Consider the following 22,476-nt stretch of genomic DNA (forward strand, 5'->3'; position numbering starts at 1 on the left):
TATGTCCCAACTAATCTCTTCTCTCTATTCTAATAAAAGAATTGGTTTAATCTCATTTTGACATGTATCATCCTATTAGGCCTCCTAATTAATGCATATTTTATTCTTCTTTTGCCATGTGTCACCCTGTTAGACCTCCTAATTAATGTATGTCACTTGTCAACCTATTAATTCTCTATTTCAAATTTTAAATTTTAAATTTCTCACTCTAATTATATTAAATTAATAACATTGGAATAAAAATTAAAATAAAATTAATACAAATTCTAAGGTAATATAATTTCACGTATTTATTTAAATTAACGATTATAATTTTATATAACTAAAAAAATATTTTTTAATTAATAACTTATTTAAAATAACGGGTTAATAATTTTGAATTCTCATTATAAAAATTTAATTAATTTTGTAACCGTGGTTTCCACGAGTTATAAACTAGTATTTAATATATAATACATGTCCTAACTAATATTTATAAGGATCTTTTCTAGATTTTTTTTTCTTTTTCTAATGTTTTTGACAATTTTAGTTTTCGATGCTTTTGACTTTTTGCATAAATGAAAGCAATAAACGAGATTATTACATCTGTATGAAGTTCTCATTAATCCATATATCCTATTCAAGGATTTCTTATTTGATGAACTTGAACTTGTCTTCTTTCAATGGTTTCACTAGTAATTAGACAATGATACTATACGGCAGTCCAAACATTTTGGAGAGTGTGTGTACACTTAAAGTTGATAACAAGGATATCGTAAATTTCATGCTTGACACCACATATGGTTTTCACTAATTAGTAACAACCAACGCATTATAATTTTCTAACCATTGATCTTCTAGGTTTTTTAAACAACAATTTTATCTATTATACTTTCATAATCAATATTTTCAAAAACTTGTTCAATCAAAATCAAAACCAAAACATTCAATCTCTCTCTTGAGACATTGTAGATCACAAATAATATTATAAGGTTTAGCTTTGAAAAGTTTCTTTTTGCTAATGTATTTGTATTATGTATGCTAGACAAGAAATTAGATACTCCGTATTTGTTTATCTTTTTTAATAAATATAGTATTGTGTTAGTATATTCGATTAGTAATTTTTTGTAACAACTCTAGTTATGTTGTAGAAATCATCACTAATGTAACATTTTTTCAATAATTTAGCAATTTTCCTTTGGTTCATTAGTATTTCAACGGCTTCAATTTTCCTTTGGTTCTAGTTATTCTTAAAGTGAAATTTCATATACTAGCCTAGATAACACGGCATCAATATATCCACGGAGATTCTCAAACGTCTTGGAACTTATTGATTTCGGTGCCTCCTGGGGTAATGGTCCTAAAAAGAAATCGATCGGGAGCACGGTGATTTTCTGCCTTCTATGGAACATCTAATACTATTGCATCTCTAACAAAAGTAGCCGATAATATCATCTCTATGTCATATACATGGTGCAAGCATAGGAGTCCTCATGGTTACGGTAGTTGGGCTGAATGGAGTTGTTCGCCATTTGCCCATCTAAGTCTTGTCACATTGTAATTGTTTTTTATGTTTCTTGTTTCTATACTGTTTTATTTGGTTGCGATTTAGTTTCTTGCTAATCGTTGATCCTTTTTAATGATATTCGCCGTTTCCAAGAAAAATCAATATATCCACAAATGTATTTTTAAATTCTTGTTGTATTATTTTTTTCTCAACAAAAAGCAGGACAATTCATAAATCAAAACCAACCTTGATATGATCCAAAGTCTTTTCAAACCCATGTTGTTGGTAGTCTTAAAAAACACCATAAGTACTCTAACATTAGTCATTGCCTCGTAATTACACATTGTTTAAGATTATAGTTGTGTGCTCAAGTTATTTAATTTAACCAATATATGATACCATATAAGTATACACAATATATTTAATAATTTGGCCCAATGATGTTTTTAGAGATTTGAGTTGGATTTACTGTCATAAACATGTATATATCTATATTTTGATATCTAAATTCTAAAATGATAGTATTAATATTACATTTAACAAACAAGATCTTTATCTTTATTGTTAATAAAAGATAAAACATAAGGGAGTATAGTATGCAAATATGTTTTAATTAATGCATCAGTAATGAATATTAAAGGAATTTTTAGATACAAGGCCCATCCACACACCCAAAGCCATCTACAACGCGGCTACTGGAACTTTCTTGCATTAGAGGCCATTGAGGTGTTTTGTTTATTTGGTGTTTAGATAAATTGTCCTTTGAAAACACATGACATCATAAACATCTTTGTAAAAGATGCCATAAATTAGACTTTCAATATGACATGCCAAAATCTTAATGGGTGATATATTTATGTTCCAGTTGGAGGGACACAAAAAGTAAATAAGAAAGCTAGTTGAAGGAGACATAGAGCTATAAATTCTTGGAATGAGTTTTTTTTTTCTACTTTTTACATTAAAGGTGGCATGTGGGTTGTGGGATTGAATAGAGAAAATAAAGTTAGCTTCATATGTAAACATGAAGTACAAATGAAACAAAATCGCTAGTCAAAAAGGCAATAGAAAGTGACAAGAGTTCAAAGTTGTTCCACGAGATGATTAACGACATCAGACGTAGGAGTATAAGTTGATTATCGTTAAATAGAAGTTTGTGATCTGATCTGATTTCATGATCATCATTGATAAGATTAGACATTGTTTTCTCCTCGATTTTAAAAGTAGAAATAAATTGAAACCCAGTTTCACACACAAAATTAAACTGAAGCAAACTCCATTTCCAATCTTGCGAATTTTAGTTGAATTCAATCGAAAACACATCAACAAGATATGAAACATTTATGGAGGAAACGATAGGAAATAAGAAAATAATTGAAGGTTATCTCTCAGACAAATGCCTCGTTTCGTCTTCACGATGAATGGAATGGATATATCAGACTCGTCATCAATGAAATCATCATAGAGAAAACACAAAATACTAAATATTATTATTTTAAAGAAACTTCAGACATCCAAGGAAGGAGTAAAACAGCATTAGCTCTCAAGCCTGGCGAAGGCGAAAGCTCTTAGGCGGCCACTGCGAATGTCTCTGAGAAACAAGCCTTTGGATTATCATCATCAGTTCCATTTTCCATATCAATTCAAACATATATCAAATCAAATCAAAATCGCAAAACGTTTTACAAACAAATTCAAATCTCGCACACCATTGACATGTTTGTCAGACTAGATGTGAATCGAATGTAAGAGGATATCATTCCATTCCGCAAGGCAATTGGAAATTTGCACAAGGAACATACGATCCACAGAGGAAAAGAAAATTGTTAAAAACATATCAAACCCGCAACTTAACCATTGAGAAAATGAGATTAATTCAGTGGACATTAGAGTTGAGATTTAGGATTTGGGGGATGTACATAAATACGAGAACAATGGTCGTATGTATTATATAGAGGGATTTGGGGATTAGGGTTTCGTGGTGCCATGATATGTTGACGGCGGCATCGTTTGTTCCGCTTCTTTCCTCTAAACGATCAAAAGGATTTTGAGCTAAAAAAAAAAAAACGGATATTTCCAAAGGAAATCTTATTATAGTCTTATTGTTTTATTTTAATTCAGGGTAAAATACAAAAAAACACAATCATTTATTATAATATTTTGTTTATGTTTACGTGCAGAAAAACCTTTATATGTTTAATTGTTTTTCAAATTTACTCAAATATGCATTTTTTAATAAGTTAGCGGGTTGTTTTGTGATATGATATTTATCTTGTTCATTTTTAAGATGATATGGAAAAAATAAACGATGTCATTTGTTTGAATAAATGGTTGTTGAGTAAATGATATATTTCTTACGTTTTACTTTAGACAAGAGGTAACGTCACTTATTTTTGTTTAAATGTAAAAACGAAAAAGATAAATATCATGTTACAAAACAACCGGTAACGTTTTAAAAAAACCGGATATTTGGGTTAATGTGAAAGGTAACATAAAATATAAGACTTTTTCTACATATAAACAAAATGTAAGGGTTTTCAGAGTGTTGGTATATAAATGGTTATGTATTTCCACATTTTGTCCTTTAATTTACAAATAAATTCCAAACTAAATTTATTTATGAAACCATGAACTATCAATACAAATGATTATTTGGCATTTTTTTCCCGATTTGTCAGTTTCATTGTTGATGTGAACGTCTAGTCATTAAATGAGCTGAGAAAATTTTCATTAAAGTCTTATTATTTTACGCTAATTTACGAATAAATTACAAACTAAAATTTGTTTGTAATATTGCCCTTTTTTCCTTGTAAGACACAATTTACCGGCTTCATTACTGTCCTGGATGCTAAATAGTTAAATATGAAATGCATCCAACGAAGACTACAATAATTACATCAAATAACAACTTCATCATTTTTTAGGCATATAAGAAATTTCAACTTGTCTACCTAATTTTATGTAATTCATCATATTTAATCCATCATATTCACCTCATCGACTCATTCTCCACATTTTTTCATCATTTTCGAGGCTTATAAGAAATTTCAACTTGTCTATCTAATTTTAAGAAATCCATCTTTCCACATTTTTTCATGCTAACAAATATTTTACCGGTTTCATTGCTAAAAATAGTTTGTCATAGACGTCTAGTCATTAAACGAGTTGATGAGCTAGATATCAAGTTTTTTGGTAAACGTATCGTTATATAAACCATCATATTCATCTCATCATCACATTTAATGGTTAGGCGTCCATGTCAGCAATATAACCGGTAAAATGTTTGTTACATGGAGAAAATGGTTAAATCGTAAACAAATTATAGTTTGAGAATTATTCGTAAATTAGAGTAAAATAATGAGACTTAAATGAATATTTCTACAACTCATTTAATGACTAGGTGTCCACGTTAACAATGAAAACCGGTAAACCGGGAGAAAATTGTGAGATCGCCATTTATACTTCTAATTCATGTTTTTTGTAAACAAATTTTAGGTCCCGTTTGATAGTTTCTGTCTGGAAAAGTGTTGTATGGTAAAATTTTGTCTGAAAAAGTTTTCTGACTGGGAAAGAAACCATGTTGTTTGATTGTACATCTGATTGACTGTTCTGAATGATGAAAAATGACCCGGTTTATGTCTGATAGTGGTGGGATGGATGAGATTTTTTAAAATAAATTAGGATGGTGGTGGTGTTGTCCAAAAAAAAAAAAAGAATCAGTCCAACAAAAATGAATTCAAAAATTAACTAAAAGAAATTAATAATCCAATAAGGTAGTATTTATTAATATACAAATATTATATATTATAAATAATATTTATGAATATATAATAATCCAATAAAAAGAATTAATCTAAAAAAGAATTATTTAAAAGAAATTAATAATCCAATAAAATAATATTTATTAATACATAAATATTATATATTAAAATAATATTTATTAATATAAAATAATACATTAAAAAGTTATTTAAAAAAAATAATCCAAGAAAGAAAGAAAGATGCGGGGTTTGGTGTATAATTGTCTTTCCAACCCATTCAGTTAGAAATATATATTTTGGGGGTTTATGGGAAAAACATATCTTACCGGGAAAGACCATTTTTTTGTGCAAATAAAACAGTATTTTCGGTCCATTCAGCCAGAAAGATTTGTTTGGGCCTGGAAAGATGCGTATCAAACGGGGCCTTAATTTGAGATTTATTCATAAATTATGGTAAAATAATAAGATTTTAATAATGATTTCCCATTTCCAAAAGTTAAAGTTAATAAGGTTTGATATATAAAAAGTGTTGGAAATGGACTCTCAAAACTTAAGTGACCTTACATAAGAAAATAAATGACTTTCTACCAAGTAACCAAAAAAGGTAATTCAGAGTTGCAAGAGAAAAAAACTTAATGACATACTCTCTGTTAAAGCTAAAGTGAAAAGTGAAGGAGGCTTAAGGAGGCTTATATATAGCCATACTCATGTGGGAACATGCAAAAACAATTGAATAATACTTATTTCATCTAAAAACTAGCTGATTTCTTATATCCTTCAAACTACCTCCTTAAGACCCGGTAACAGCTTTTACCAAGCTTTTATTATTAAGAAAAACGTGCACAATGGACCTATCTAAACCCATGAACCAAAATGGACTTAACCCATCATCAAGATTATCCAACAAAAAGCCTTAATAATTTTAGATTATTGTTTTTTCAACCTAAATTTTTTTTCAAATACAATTTTGTACTTTTCCTTTTCTATACCGGCGAGTTTAGCAAATTAATGATTAATCTTCTATAACCGAATAAAAAAACCCTAATTTTTTCTTAAAAAATCAATATATTTATTATTTTTCTTTTTTCGTTTGAACCAATTTTTTTGTTGTCTCGTAATGCTTATTTTCTTGCCCTGTAATACGGTGTTTGTTTTTCAACATTAAAATTTAAAAGAAACATTAATTGGCATCAATAACTATTTAAAGATATGTTTAGAGATTTCTTCTATTGAAGAACAATGTAAATGCTTGGTGACACCGAGATCTCATCTTCAATCGTTTTTAAAATCAAACAAAAAGACAATTTGCGAAATTCAATCTACTTTGCAATCTACTTTTCACATTTTATGTAATTTGATTTTATCATAATATCAATAGATTATTTTGAGTCTTCAATTTTTCCATCAATAATAATAGTCAACCAAATTTTAAGCATTATTTCGATATTTATTTCAAATTAGCAGATGTTAAATCTTCGGTTAGCAAGCATAGAATCTTTAGAATCTAAATTAGCAATGTATAAGCTTTAGTCTTCAAATTAGCAAATGTGTAGCTATTTGTGATTCCATCTAAGTTAATATAAACAACCTTAGTGTTGAAATTAGCAAACGTGAAACCATTTGTGATAAAATTTCATTCAAGCTAGAAGACGTAGAACCTTGGTTTTTCAAATTAGCAAACACATATACAATCGAACTTCCAACTTCATCCATCAAGAACAACATAAGCAACATCATTAGCAACAACAAGAACAAGAAAATTATGAATTAAATCGGAAAAGTTTGTCAAATAAATACGAGGGTTTTTAAAAAAAAACATTTACTGAAAAGCCTGCTAGAATGATCATAATAGAAAAAGTTGAAAGAACATAAGAGACTTTTTACTATTTTTAATAATAAAAAAAAGTTTAAATTGAAAAAATACGAAAATGGAAAATCTTTTATAATATTAACCCAAAATCTAACATACCATTATTAAGCATTTAGGTTATTAATGTGAGTTTTTGAGAGCGGCTAAAATGACCATCAAGCAATGTTTTAAAAACCGGTTTGAACCGGCCGGTCAAACCGGTTGGACCGGGAACCGGGAGAGGGAGCGGTTCAACTATCACCAGTTTTACATTGATTTCTGAACCGGATTGAATCGGCCGGTTTTTAGAAAAACTCGGTTGAACCGGTCAAAATAAACCGGTTGAACCGGTTAAACCGAATAAAAACACATGAAAAAAAATCAATTACATAATAAACTTTGATGATTTTTTTTCAAATCTATTTAGTTTTTTTTAAATAAAAACATATGGTAAATGTTATAAAGTTTTTGATGTGTTTGTATTCATCTAAAACTATATTTCGTTTCGGTATTATACTTTATTTTCTTTTTGACGTATATGGATTGATGTAAAACACTAAACTTATGGTTATGTGTTATTTTAATGTATTTGGATTCATCTGCAACTTATTTTTATGTGTATTTTTAAAGTTTGAACTTGTAAACATCAAATTCATAATTTATATATGTATATATGTGTAGGAAAATAGAAAAAAAAAACATGAAAAATATAGAAACCGGTTCACCCAGCGGTCGAACCGGTTGAACCTGGAGCCGGCCACCATACCGGTTCAACTAAAAAACCGATTTTTAAAACATTGCCATCAAGTATGAAACAAAACCATTTTAGATTTTGGATGACATATAATTTATGCGGTTTTTTTTCATTTGTACAAACATTTGCAAAAAATTACATTTCGCTGATTATCTTAAAAATGTTTACTATAATCGAATTTTCAATTAAATGATATATTTTATGTCCTTGCATCAGAATCTACACATCTTTAGTTTTTTTTTTTTTTTTTTTTTTTTTTTTTTTTAGTATTTACATCGTATTTCATGGTACAAAATACCATGTTTTAACATTTTTTTTTGTTAAAAGAACAGATGTATGTTTCATATGCTTTCTATCTCACACTTTCATGGGTTGCCCAAAAAATGACTGTGAAGTGTTATCCGTGTTTATGAGATATTAGATTCTGGATACACTCATTGGGTTTTGACTTTGAACGTATTCTTATTATTTTCAAATTTATTGTAGTCTGAAATTCGGATTATTAGGTGTCATATACAATGTGTTCAAAAGGCAATGCATGTAAGATAAATGGAGTCTCGAATGTACTTCGTCCAAAATATCATCCTTTGAACTCTTTATGTCAAATCCCACTTGTTTAACTGATATTCCGAAACAAAATGAGATAGTCTGGATTGCAATAATTTGAAGATGATGATCATTTTGAAACTCCCAAAAGTCATAATATTAGCTTAAACCCTCTATAATCATTTAGTGTTTTTAGGGTAATCCACACCATTTGAACAACACATCAAACCTGCCCACCCACGACCCATCATGAAGGGGATAGAAGATGGCTCCCATACCATTTGAACAACACACATCATTTTTTTTCATTAATACAATTTAATTAAATTTATATCATGACATTGGAAAAAAATTCAAAAATATGAATTTAATTTGTTTTTTTTTAATCTTAAATTGAAGATCAGACAAGTTGAATAAAAAACACATTTATAATTTTCATAATTTATTGTTTTTTGAACAACATATATTTTATTAAAACCAAAAGCTAGAAACGAGGTAGACCGAGAAAGAACAAAGCATAACCAAGGAATTACAAGACAACAGTGTTCGGCTTTTGATGCCAATTCATCCAACTAATGGGAGACCTATGCCTATGGTTACATCAAATAAAAGACTGAGTAACAATACTATCAAATAAATACTTCTTTTTTTACTTTTTTCTTCCGAATCCCAAATAGTAACTGATTTCAGAATCTTCAAATATGCCACCACATGACATAAAACACACCCTGTAGGGAAGCCTATTTAAAGCCAGTCTCCAAACAAAAACATTAATTTTAATAAACACCAAACAAACCCATCTAGTAGCAACAGAACCCGAATCAAGCAAAAGTCCATCTGTATAGTTTCTAGCTGAGGTCACAGAGAACACCCGAAGACTCTAAATCCCACATCCAACGATCTGGAATGGAAGTCAAAACAACCGAAGAAAGCAACAAATAAAAGAGGTTCAATGAATGGATCATTTATTTATGGGACCCAAGTCTTAGAAGGCGATGCATGGATGTCTTTAGCTAGACTAGAGGACGGATTCTTAGAGGCTTTTGGTCTTATTGGAATCGAGTATGCAAAGTAGGGTCTCCATTGTCTGTATTTTATTATCTATACTCTAGTAGGCATATGTATTTCTTGTGTTTAAATTTAAACAGAGTTCAATAAATGGATCATTTATTTGTGGGACTGGAATACTATTCTTATTGTCGCTATTCATACTTGGACAAATCTGTGGTTCCTAATTAAGTTCTTATTTAGTTATTTATTGCATAAGTTTGCTTCAAGTTGGTGTTGACTCCTTCTCGAAGATAGCATTCTTTAGTTTCAAGTCCCGTTTCTCCTGCTTAAGCCTGAAATTAATGGGCAAGCTTCTCCATAGGTCCATCCCACAACAAAAGTTTAAAGTTGCATACAATTAAAGTTCGATAGCACCATGAGGTATAATACTCCAACAAGTCAGAATAACTTAATGATGGAACTTAGAGAGAGATTTATATTAGAAATTTATTTTGTTCATCTCATTTAGTTAAATATTTATTTTGCTCTTTCTAGGCAGTGGTTTTTATAAAATTCCACCGGTTCCAAAAAAAAAAAAAAAAAAAAAAAAACTTTAACACTTAACATAACATGATAAGAACCTGAAAACATGTTCGACTTATTTAAAAGTCTTAAAGAGGTCTCGTTGCAAATATCCACAATAAAATTGGGTGTTGGTTTCAATAAATTTCCAATAATCCTATCAATCTAACTACAGAACTAAGCCTCTTTATAGAGACAGGCAATGAATAATAACAATACATTTGTGTCAATATATTCTATGCAACACCCCCTGACCTCCCCCCCTCCCATGTACATCGTATCTCCAAACAAAAAATAAAACATAAATGATCCTCAATAATGTGAAAGGACCAAAAAATTAGTAAGGATGATACGAAATATTAATTAATCGGGTTTATCCTAGTAACCTTTAGTTTCTGCTAGTCTTAAACCTCTTCAGTCCTTTATCGCTCTTTTCTTCCCGTGTGCTTGCAAGCCGTGAACGTCCTACCGTCTCATTAATGGTAGGGACTCCATGTTTCTGTTTGCAAAGTACACAAAAACATTAAAATAAAGTCAATGACACAAAAATTAATTTTTTTTTATCCCACTCAAATTACGTAAATGCCATCGAAATAGCCGAAGAAAACGTAACCACCTTTAGAACGGGTGTTGAGGAATCATGTGTAGTGATAGTTGCTCTTTTCCCTAGGTCAATTTGTACCGAGATGTTGGCATGTGATAGGTCGACACCCGAGCTTTGTAGTGCTTGCGTTAGAGTACTCAATAACCTGCTTCCACACCAATTCGTTAGTAAACAAATTTAATAGATAAACAAAAGGACCATGAATTTGGTATATATATATATATATATATATATATATATATATATATATATATATATATATATATTTATATTTATGTACCCTTGAGAGTAGATGGTTGAGATGCTAATGGTGCCACTTTCGATTGTTAGTTCCTGGTCTTTTAATTTATCAGTAGCAAGGGTACAGTCAGATGTACATGATCTTGAATGCTGCAAATGGGATGATGTGTTTACTGGATCGGGTACCATGGGTGGAATTGGGGCGTTGGCACTGGTGCTTCCGCAACCAGGGGAGTATATGTTAGGCTGCAATGGTGAAGGAAAAGGAGATCCCTTGTTGGTCAACTGCGGGTGTTGACCGATTTCCTTCATGGTTTCAAGGGAAGACATGTCGGAATCGAATAGGTTTTGTCCCTTTTTTGGAAGGTCAATGCACTTGTTCTCGTTGACTTTTGGAGCGTATAGCAATGCGGGTCCAGGTGCACCGTTTTGGACTCGTGGTTGATCAACAAAACCTTCCGTTACTTGTTGGTTATGGTTCTATTTGAATCAAAGTCAAGAGAGATAGTAAAATTAGAATAGGTTGTACTGTGTTTGGCATGCACTGGACTGCGAATCAGTGTGACAAAAGTTGCAACCTTTTGTCTCTCTCGAGTCTCGTCTGTGCAAAAGACGTGAACCCTTCCTCATCATAGAAAATAGCCCTAGAAATGTTTTGCGAGTGTGACAAATGAAATGCAAACTAAGAATTGGGGTTTAACAATTAGAGAAAGAATATGTGAAATCTTCAACTTACCCATGGCATGATTGTTGGTGGTTCATTATTCCATCCCCGACATGAATCCTCAAACTTGTTCACCTTCTCTTGTAGAAATTGAATGTATTCAATAACCTAGAAAATTCACAAAACTCATAGCTTAGATATTTGTCAGTTTGAGTACTGAAGATAAAAGAATTCAGAGATGTACCTCTAATAGAAATGATGCCTTATCTCTCTTTTGATCTCCATGAGGGATGAGTTCTCTCAACATAGAAAATCTGCACAAGTATATATCAAATGCCAAATGGTAATATATATATCCATCTTAGCAATGACCATACTATAACTGACTATCAATATCATGCATTACTTTATCTCATTATGGAAAAGTAAAAGGTGGAGCAAGCTCAATGCCTACAAAAAGGATCCACGGGTTTGGTTTCTAAGTGTCCCAACCAAACTACACTTCCTTTGCATGTAATTGAGGGTTGAGGGTGGCTTGAGAGATTAATATGTAATTGTAATAATTTGCCATACAGTAAATTGTTTTAGAGTTCTCCATGTTTATTCATGTGTTATTATGTTGTTGGGAATCTTTGAGACCACATATAAGAATAAGATGTAGTACCTGTCATTGATTTTGCTTCTTCTACGTTGCTCAGTAGCTGAATGCTTGGAACGCGGGGTGTTGGGCTTTTGATCATTATGTGCTGCGTCCACTTTAACAGACAAAACACCTATCATTTTCCAATTAAAAAAAAAATTGTACACTAATGATCATGATATGATTTCATTTTTTGTGAAACTTGGAAAATAGCCAAGAGTAAAAAAATAAAACCTTTGTAGTGTGAAGATGGTTCTTTCTTGATAACAAACTCTTCTTCTTCATCATCCTCATCTTCTTGTGTATTCTTACCAGACTTCAACATCTCAACAAAACTCTGATTCTTCTGTGTTGACGATGGACTGCATATATTGAAATCACCATTAAAAATAAAAATAAGCATTATATATACACAAGATTACTATTATAAAAGATATGAAATTAAGTTGAAAGAAATCCAACACACCGAGAAGATGAGAGAGAACTGATAGTCGTGCTCTGATGGTTATGAGCAGATGACGACTGTGATGGTCGCTCCACTGACGTCATCCATGGCGATGGCACTCCTCCGATCTTCATCCCCCCATCTGTTAACAAAACTTAATTAATTCTCACAAAAACACACACTTCTATATAATTTATTTTTACCTCTTATGACATGCCTATTTCCTGCAATATTCTCCTTCCCTGTCTTTCCCTTTTTTACAGTAGATTCTTCCCACAGTGAAAAACCACTCCCTGTGTATGAACTGCAGTTTGAAGTTTCATCGTTTTTATCACTGCCGCTAGATTGTGCGGCGGCGATGAGGACACCTTCAGGCTTTGCCACCCTTTGACTTTGATTCATACAAGAAATATGACTAATACTGTAAGTCCCAATCCCGCCAGGAAGGATGTGCTCCACCGCAGTAGGAGGAGCCGGAGCCGGCGGAAGGGACTTTCCGGTCGGTGGTGGTTCTTCGATTTTCTTTCCAACTTCTTTGGTAGTACCATTCTTTCCGACTCGTTCTAATGGTTGCAAGAAGTCATGTGTTTCAAGGTAGCCACCTATTTCATAAAAGGTTTAATAACGATTTTTATTTATTAAAGGTAATGTGTGAAAATAAATGCTAAAGATATAAAAAATGATTTTTTAATTTCTGAAAATAGGAAAAGATTTAAGAAAAGAAAAGAAAAGACGATAGATGGGAAGGTTAGGTGTCTAGATGCACCACGTGATAGCCAACATGAATCCACTACTGCTCTAAAATGCGGTTGATATTTTTATCACCGATCCCAACAAAGACATTTCTCTTCATCGTTTTTGTCGTCCTTTATTTATCTTCTTTTGTCTCTTTCAGTCTTTTTCTAAATTTCTTGCTTTTTCAACTTTTCATAAACTTATATTATTTTGACACATAATTGATCAAAAAGTAAATAAATTAATTGTAAATGTAAAAGGTTAATTTCTACCGATTGTCCAAAAAATATTAACAAAAATAATCATCCATCTGTATAAATAATGAATACAGCAAACTTAATCTGGAAATGTCATAACAAAACTTTACTATAAATTAATACATTTGCGTATTAAATATATGACATACTACTATATTATTATTATTATTTTAAATTCATCTTATTCTAAACATTTTTTATGATACTAATTAAGATAATACAAGCATTTGATTCTTCTTTTGTTCAACTAAGCAAGGTATGTCATAGCCAGCAAGATCACTCTTCTTTTTTGAAGAGATGATGATCTCAATTCTCAATTCTCAACATAAACCTTAATAACGACTTCGAGTTTGACAATAATACTAACTATGCAAGATTTAAATTAATCAAAGTGGATGATGAATTAAATAATTACGAGAATATAAAGGGAATAAATTTGTTTACCAGGGGGAGTAGGAGATGGATCTTGCTGGGAAGGTGAATAAAGTGAAAGAAAGTCATGCGTTGGTTTTCTACCTGTAAATTCAACAAAAAAAATCAACGTCATCCACACATACAAACACACACACACACACCATCGTTAACTCTCATAACAAGTAGCAACAATTCCCCCCTTCTGTTGGTTGACGTACATCCACGCACGCATCCTGTGTGTGTACGTATGAGCACGTGCGCGTGAAAGAGAGAGGGAAAAAAAAGTGGGTACCTTGGGCTCCAAAGGGACGAGGTTGAGGAAGCTCCATCAGGATTTACAGATTTTGCTTCTCCTCCTTTGGATTGGATCCAATTAATTAGGGCAAAACAAAACGGACAGATGTTGTGTCAGGTGAGGTGAGGTGAGGTCGCGGAAATTTTGAATTATTTTTGCTGTTGGGAAATTATGGAAACGAGAACGAAAGTGAAACGTCACGGATGTCCAGATCTAGTAGCACCGCCCATGTAGATGACGTGACCGCGGTTGCGCCTCCTCTTCTTGAACCTTGGAGGCGCATTCACCACGTAATTCCGACTGAAATTGATAGATTCCACCACCTTCACAAATCACAAATCTAACAATTAGGAAAATTCGCTTCTGCTGTTTGTACAGGAAATTCAAGTTGTTCATCTTCCATGGATAATTTTGTAAACAGAATTTTGAAAAAACACAAGGATGCAAATCGAGAAATTTACCTAGCCTAAAATTCTAAACCACTTTGATTAAAGAAGTTAACGTAGTAGACAGAATGAGTTAATTTTTACTTCACAATTCAGCTCTCTAAAATCATAATCGCAGATACAAACAGAGAAACTAGAAGAAAAACTCCTGGAGAAAATAAAAATAAACAGAAACAGGAAACGTAGAAGGCAGGAAACCCGATCGAAAACGAAAGGAAGTAAAACTGAGACGATCGACAGATGCGTACCCTTAATCGATCTGAACGTGTATCCTTTTGCGAAATTCAGTTGTTAGAACTGCTTTGAAGATGGTTACGGAGGAGAATTGCGAAACCAGTAGCCATCAATTAAAATGTTCCATGGAATTCATTCGCAAATCTTTCTTTCCAGAAAATTTTATACAGTAAACTTCCTCCACCTCTTGTGCAGGTGGTGTTGTGAAGAAAGTACAGAGAATTGTGTATGTATATGGTGATGGCGATGAAGTGATGATGATGATGTAAAGCAACAGTGTCTGCGCTGTGATGAAAGATAGGATTGTCAGTCCAGAATCCAGATCTCTCTCTCTCTCTCTCTCTCTCCCTCGCTTTCTCTCTCTAACAAAGTTCTTGAGTGTGTGTGATTTTGGTTTTGATAAACAAGTGTGTTTTTATATGGTCACCGTTTCGTCGTCGATAAATTGGATGTAAAGTTCTAACAACGTTTCGCTAACGTCCGTTACCCTCCGCCGCAACTCCTTTCACCATGACGCTCTTACACCGTTATACATTAACCATGTTATTTGAAAGCTTTATTAGATGGTAGTTAGTCACGTAATCGTATGTTTTTAAGATATTGACGTAACAACCCTTAAATTTGTAAAAAATACGGTTGTACCATAAATACGTTTTTATGTTTGTAAATGTATGAAGTTTATAATTTTTTATTTTACATTTGTCATTGTTGCATATGATAACGTGTTTCTAGATTATCATAAAATAAAATTCATAAATTAAACCTTAAACTTATAATTTTTTTTTACATTTTACCTAACTATGTTTTTTTTATATTATAAACATATTTATATTTTTATATAAAAAATTATTTAATTAAACATTATATTTAGATTCTTTTTAAATTTATTTCTTTGTGTATAAGATTTTTCCTTTATTTATATGGTTTAAAATGTAAAAATATGTTTTTAGATCTATAAATAAATGTTTAGAGTATATATATATATATATATATATATATATATATATATATATATATATATATATATATATATATATATATATAGGAGAGTTCAATTGAGAAAAAAAAAGGTTGACAATGGGGGAACCATTCTCAGCCAATCATTTAATAAGCTTAAAAAACGCACGGTGACAAACTTGTAAATAATCAAAATACATTAATGAGCGGTGACAAATTTGTAAATAATCCAAAAACATTAAACCGTCAGGGCACTTGAGTAATTTGATAACACGTCAAATCTCGACAGAAAAGCACCATTTCCCTCTTCGATACACCATAACACGAAAACCATTTGCAGAAGAATCGATAAGAAGAAAACCATTTGCAGAAGCATCAAATAACATAAACGAAGAAAAATGTCTTCCGATGAAAACATGAACGAGACCATTTCCTCACTCTTGACAATGAAAGGTAACCATCGGCGTTTTTTCTCGAGTTTTTAACGATTTCGAATCATTTCTAAAATTATCACTTGATTACTTGAAATTTCTCGTAATCTTCGATAATTATTAGTTGATTTAGAACTAAAAACATTGTTGTCACACTGTTCATTCTTCAAAAAAGGTTGTTTACTTCAATTTTTTATGATACTCGTTCATTCTCGTAACCCTCATTCGTTATTACTTTATTTACTTGAAATTTTTGTAAGAATCATCCATTATTAGTTGATATATAAATGATTTTACATCATCTCTTCATTTTTCATCTTTATTCAAAACTATTCTGTCAAAATACAAACGTTACTTCACATTTCGCTTATGTTTTCCTAATATTAACTACTTACCCTTACAGAAACAACACCAACAGTGAAGAAAACATATAAACGAAAAACAAGAACAAATCAAAAAGGTAAATAAAATATGTTTTGTTTACTTCTGAACACAAGCAAAACTAATATTCAAATGTGAATATGTATGTTATATTCATATATGAATAGAACATAACTTGTTGTCATACATACATTATTCAAATATGAATACAACAAGAATGACTTATATATGTTCTATTCACAGATGAATATAACAAAACATATTCATATGAGAATAAAAAAATATGAATACATATGTTTTATTCAAATATTCATTCGTGAATATGTATGTTATATTCATATATGAATAGAACATAACTTGCTGCCATACATACATTATTCAAATGTGAATACAACAAGAATGACTTATATATGTTTTATTCACATATGAATATAACAAAACATATTCATATGAGAATAAAAAAAATATGAATACATATATTTTATTCAAATATTCATTCGTGAATATGTATGTTATATTCACATATGAATAGAACATAACTTGCTGCCATACATACATTATTCAAATGTGAATATAACAAAACATATTCATATGAGAATAAAAAAATATGAATACATATGTTTTATTCAAATATTCATTCGTGAATATGTATGTTATATTCATATATGAATAGAACATAACTTGCTGCCATACATACATTATTCAAATGTGAATACAACAAGAATGACTTATATATGTTCTATTCACATATGAATATAACAAAACATATTCATATGATAATAAAAAAATATGAATACATATGTTTTATTCAAATATTCATTCGTGAATATGTATGTTATATTCACATATGAATAGAACATAACTTGCTGCCGTACATACATTATTCAAATGTAAATATAACAAAACATATTCATATGAGAATAAAAAAATATGAATACATATGTTTTATTCAAATATTCATTCGTGAATATGTATGTTATATTCACATATGAATAGAACATAACTTGCTGTCATACATACTATTCAAATGTGAATACAACAAGAATGACTTATATATGTTCTATTCACATATGAATATAACAAAACATATTCATATGAGAATAAAAAAATATGAATACATATGTTTTATTCAAATATTCATTCGTGAATATGTATGTTATATTCACATATGAATAGAACATAACTTGCTGCCATACATACATTATTCAAATGTGAATATAACAAAACATATTCATATGAGAATAAAAAAATATGAATACATATGCTTTATTCAAATATTCATTCGTGAATATGTATGTTATATTCATATATGAATAGAACATAACTTGCTGCCATACATACATTATTCAAATGTGAATACAACAAGAATGACTTATATATGTTCTATTCACATATGAATATAACAAAACATATTCATATGAGAATAAAAAAATATGAATACATATGTTTTATTCAAATATTCATTCGTGAATATGTATGTTATATTCACATATGAATAGAACATAACTTGCTGCCGTACATACATTATTCAAATGTAAATATAACAAAACATATTCATATGAGAATAAAAAAATATGAATACATATGTTTTATTCAAATATTCATTCGTGAATATGTATGTTATATTCACATATGAATAGAACATAACTTGCTGTCATACATACATTATTCAAATGTGAATACAACAAGAATGACTTATATATGTTCTATTCACATATGAATATAACAAAACATATTCATATGAGAATAAAAAAATATGAATACATATGTTTTATTCAAATATTAATTCGTGAATATGTATGTTATATTCACATATGAATAGAACATAACTTGCTGCCATACATACATTATTCAAATGTGAATATAACAAAACATATTCATATGAGAATAAAAAAATATGAATACATATGTTTTATTCAAATATTCATTCGTGAATATGTATGTTATATTCACATATGAATAGAACATAACTTGCTGTCATACATACATTATTCAAATGTGAATACAAAAAGAATGACTTATATATGTTCTATTCATATATGAATATAACAAAACGTATTCATATGAGAATAAAAAAATATGAATACATATGTTTTATTCAAATATTCATTCGTGAATATGTATGTTATATTCACATATGAATAGAACATAACTTGCTGCCATACATACATTATTCAAATGTGAATACAACAAGAATGACTTGTAAATGTTCTATTCACATATGAATATAACAAAACATATTCATATGAGAATAAAAAAATATGAATACATATGTTTTATTCAAATATTCATTCGTGAATATGTATGTTATATTCACATATGAATAGAACATAACTTGCTGCCATACATACATTATTCAAATATGAATATAACAAAACATATTCATATGAGAATAAAAAAATATGAATACATATGTTTTATTCAAATATTCATTTGTGAATATGTATGTTATATTCATATATGAATAGAACATAACTTGCTGCCATACATACATTATTCAAATGTGAATACAACAAGAATGACTTATATATGTTCTATTCACATATGAATATAACAAAACATATTCATATGTGAATAAAAAAATATGAATACATATGTTTTATTCAAATATTCATTCGTGAATATCAAACTCATTTATCTTCTACTTACTATTGAATGAAGGTAAGAACACTAACATTTCCGATAAAGATTCACCAACAATGAGAGAAACAAGATCAATGCAGAAAAATCAAAAAGGTATAAAATACATATCATATCTTATAAATGAATATTCTATATTCATTTATGAATATAATATATTTTCTTTGTAAAATGTATTTCAAAATTATTTATCTTCTACTCACTCTTTCATGAAGGTAAGAAGATTTGTATTTCTGATGAAGACCCCACAACTATGATAGAAACAGATTTGAAGAGGAAAAATGCGAAAGTTACAAAATTCCTATCATATCTAATATATTCATATATGAATAAAATTGTATATATTAGTTATATTTTTGTAATAAATAAATATTAATAAATGAACGAGCATATATCATATTCATATATCAGTAACTTATTCAAATATTATATGTTTTCATTTCCGAGATAAAAAAGAAACAAAAGTACCAAAGAAAATAAAGCATCAAAGGAGAAAAAGTCCATCAAAAAGGAAAACTCCTGAAAAACAACAACTACAAGATTCAGACTCTGATTTTGAAAGTAGTCATCCATCGAAGAAGGAAAAAAAAAGGAGTCACCAATCAAAAAAGACAAAAAAAAACCAATGGTAAAAGAATTTTACTCAATGAAAAACAGATGTTCACCAGAGGCATTACTATCTATAATCCTTGGGATGAGCAAAGAACAAAAAGAATCTGTAAGATCTATGGGTTTTGGAGCTTTGTTAAAAATGAAAATCACAGATATACCACTGAAGCTGGGATTTTATGTTCTTCAAAAATTTGATTCTGAGAGAATGGTGATAGATATTGAAGGAAAGGAACTGAAAGTAACAGCAGAGTCTGTTCATGACATGTTGGGCATACCAATTGGTGGAACCAAACTTACACAACTGGATCAATGGCCTAAGGATGATACAAGTTATGATGAATGGAAGCAACAATTTAAAAAAGATTCAATCATCCGACTGAGTGCAATCAAAAATGTTATTGTTTCTACCACACAAGCTGATTTCAATTTCAAATTGAACTTCTTAGTTCTTTTTGTCAACACGTTTTGCGAGTCAACATCAATGGGAAGATGCAACCTGTTTCCCTTGAGTTATATTTCAAGAAAAACAGATATCAGCAACATAGACTGGTGCAGCTATGTTTTGGACTGTCTTGTCAGAACAAAAAACTCATACATACCATACTCAGATACCAGCTTCTTTGTTGGACCTTCAACTTTCTTGGTGGTAAGTTATTATAATGTTTATACTCAATTTTTAATAATATTGATTATTCATAAACTAATAGCAAATATTCATATATGAATAAAAAAAATATATTTGTTCACACGTAATGCTTTACATTACTTATTCATATATGAATAAGTAAAAAATAATATTACTTGTTCATATATGAATATCAATTAGTTATCATTTATGTGCAGTTATTCTATGCTGATAACATCCACTCAGAAGCTTTAACAGTAACACGTAAACGTCCAACAATTTGTTATTGGAGTTCAGAGAAGATTAGATATCGAGAGACATTTAAACAAGAAAAAGGTAGATTTGGACTTGGAGAATTAAACGAAGAATTTGTTAATGAACAAGATGAAGGAGATACAGATCTCGAAGACAGTGATTCTGATAAAGATGAAGATCATAATGTTGAGGTAATTAGTTTGAACATGTTAATACTATATGATTACATTAAATTCTAATCATACTTCTTTTTATTACATAGGCATATGAATCAAAAATATCTAAAATGCTTAATAGTTTCGAGAGGATGAAGGGAAAGCTGAATTCAAAGCTCAATGATGCGATAACAAAGTTCCCTGAAAAGGAAAGTTGTAGGATTTTCGAAGAAAAGATGACAAATATAATTGGAGAAGAAAAAACAGAAGGCACAACTATTTTTGAATTTCCAAGTAATCAAACTGGATTTGAAGGAATCAATTTGACACCAATAATCTGTCAAAAAACAAATGATCAAAAAGAAAATGAAGATAAAGAGGGAAATGGTGAAGAAGACAATGATAATGATGGAAGTCAACCAGAAGAAGATTATTTGCTTGATTCAAATGAAGCAGAGAATGAAAGAATAAAGAATGATGGAGATAATAATCAAAAAGAATGTGAAACTGAAGTAAAAGAGAAAGATGGAAAGAACAATCAAAATGACAATGATGAAGAGAAAAAAGCTGATGATAATGAAGAAACAAATAATCATGAAGAGACTATTCAACAAACTGAAAATGAAAATTTGTTGGATAAAGTTGTTGACAACATTGTGGACAATGTCCTTGGAATTGAAATTTCAAGTTTAAATAGTCAAGAAGATGAAATCTGGAATCACCCTGAAATGAAAACTGTTTTCGATAATATTGATATAGGTAAATTTTGTCTTACTTTTATTTTAAAAAAATATATAAAAATATTAATACACAATAACAATTTTGTTTATTAAATTTTGACCAGGGTCACCAATGAGTACAGGTAAAACTAATACTCTTGCAGAAAAGGAAAAATCAGAAGGTGTACATGAACAAGGAACAAAAGTTGAAAAAACAAAGGGAGATGATACAGGTAAATGAATGATTTAAAATATATTACAATATTTATATTGATTTTTTTAATAACATTGTTTATTCATAAGTGAATAATACACTATATAAATGAATAAAAAATAAAAAATATTCATATATGATGTATATGTTTCAGGCAAGGAAAACTCTGAAGATAGAAATAAAGGAGGAACAGAAGCTAAGAACACGAAAGATGGAGGTGAAGATAAACATACAGAAACTGAGAAAGGAAAAGCAGAAGATAAAGGTAAATAGTTGAATCACTAATAAATGAATATAATAAGTTTTATTATTCACAAATAAATAACGGAATATATAAAAAAATAAAATTTTAATATTTCTTATTCATAAATAATGATATGCATTACTTATTCATAAATGAATACATTACTTATTCACATATGAATTACTTAATCAAAGTTCTTTATCTTTTAGGAAAGAAAAAGTCAGAAAATGAAAACAAGAAAGGAGAAAAAGCTGACAAGACAAAAGGAAATAAAGGAGGTAACAATTTGGATAAACATTTCAAA

General features: G+C 29.8%; 1 protein-coding gene and 2 non-coding genes across 4 annotated transcripts; all 3 read right to left on the reverse strand.

Annotated features, from left to right (window-relative positions):
* Positions 1-2,866: 2,866 nt before the first annotated feature.
* LOC145151881 (small nucleolar RNA SNOR75) lies at positions 2,867-2,951 on the reverse strand. The gene has a single exon (XR_013732429.1). It is a non-coding gene; the product is annotated as a small nucleolar RNA SNOR75 (small nucleolar RNA).
* Positions 2,952-2,985: 34 nt separating this feature from the next.
* LOC145151544 (small nucleolar RNA SNORD14) lies at positions 2,986-3,109 on the reverse strand. Its single transcript, XR_013732112.1, has one exon. It is a non-coding gene; the product is annotated as a small nucleolar RNA SNORD14 (small nucleolar RNA).
* Positions 3,110-10,041: 6,932 nt separating this feature from the next.
* On the reverse strand, positions 10,042-15,343 carry LOC145160369 (transcription factor BIM1-like). 2 transcript variants are annotated; one of them, XM_079079645.1, is made up of 12 exons: positions 14,954-15,343; positions 14,257-14,582; positions 13,995-14,066; positions 12,762-13,160; positions 12,580-12,700; positions 12,348-12,475; positions 12,138-12,228; positions 11,718-11,787; positions 11,546-11,641; positions 10,850-11,289; positions 10,582-10,714; positions 10,042-10,464 (listed from the first exon to the last, which is right to left on the reverse strand). In XM_079079645.1, the coding sequence occupies exons 2-12, from the start codon at positions 14,291-14,293 to the stop codon at positions 10,354-10,356; spliced, it is 1,698 nt and encodes a 565-aa protein (XP_078935771.1). In that variant the 5' UTR covers positions 14,294-14,582; positions 14,954-15,343; the 3' UTR covers positions 10,042-10,353. The 2 variants fall into 2 exon arrangements, with proteins under 2 accessions (XP_078935771.1, XP_078935691.1); XM_079079565.1 differs by having other exon boundaries at positions 12,138-12,246.
* Positions 15,344-22,476: the final 7,133 nt, after the last annotated feature.

This window comes from Lactuca virosa, chromosome 1 (assembly GCF_052849685.1).
Source record: "Lactuca virosa cultivar CGN04683 chromosome 1, Lactuca_virosa_CGN04683_v6, whole genome shotgun sequence".
Taxonomy (NCBI): domain Eukaryota; kingdom Viridiplantae; phylum Streptophyta; class Magnoliopsida; order Asterales; family Asteraceae; genus Lactuca; species Lactuca virosa.

Bases quoted from the DNA above. Each gene is read 5' to 3' on its own strand.
- LOC145160369 (XM_079079565.1), bottom strand. From the start codon at position 14,293: ATGGAGCTTCCTCAACCTCGTCCCTTTGGAGCCCAAG. The intron at 12,476-12,579 runs GTGTGTTGGATT...CAATATATGCAG, and splicing joins AGTTCTCTCTCATCTTCTCG to TCCATCGTCAACACAGAAGA. The intron at 10,715-10,849 runs GTACATAAATAT...GTGTGGAAGCAG, and splicing joins TCAACCATCTACTCTCAAGG to GTTATTGAGTACTCTAACGC.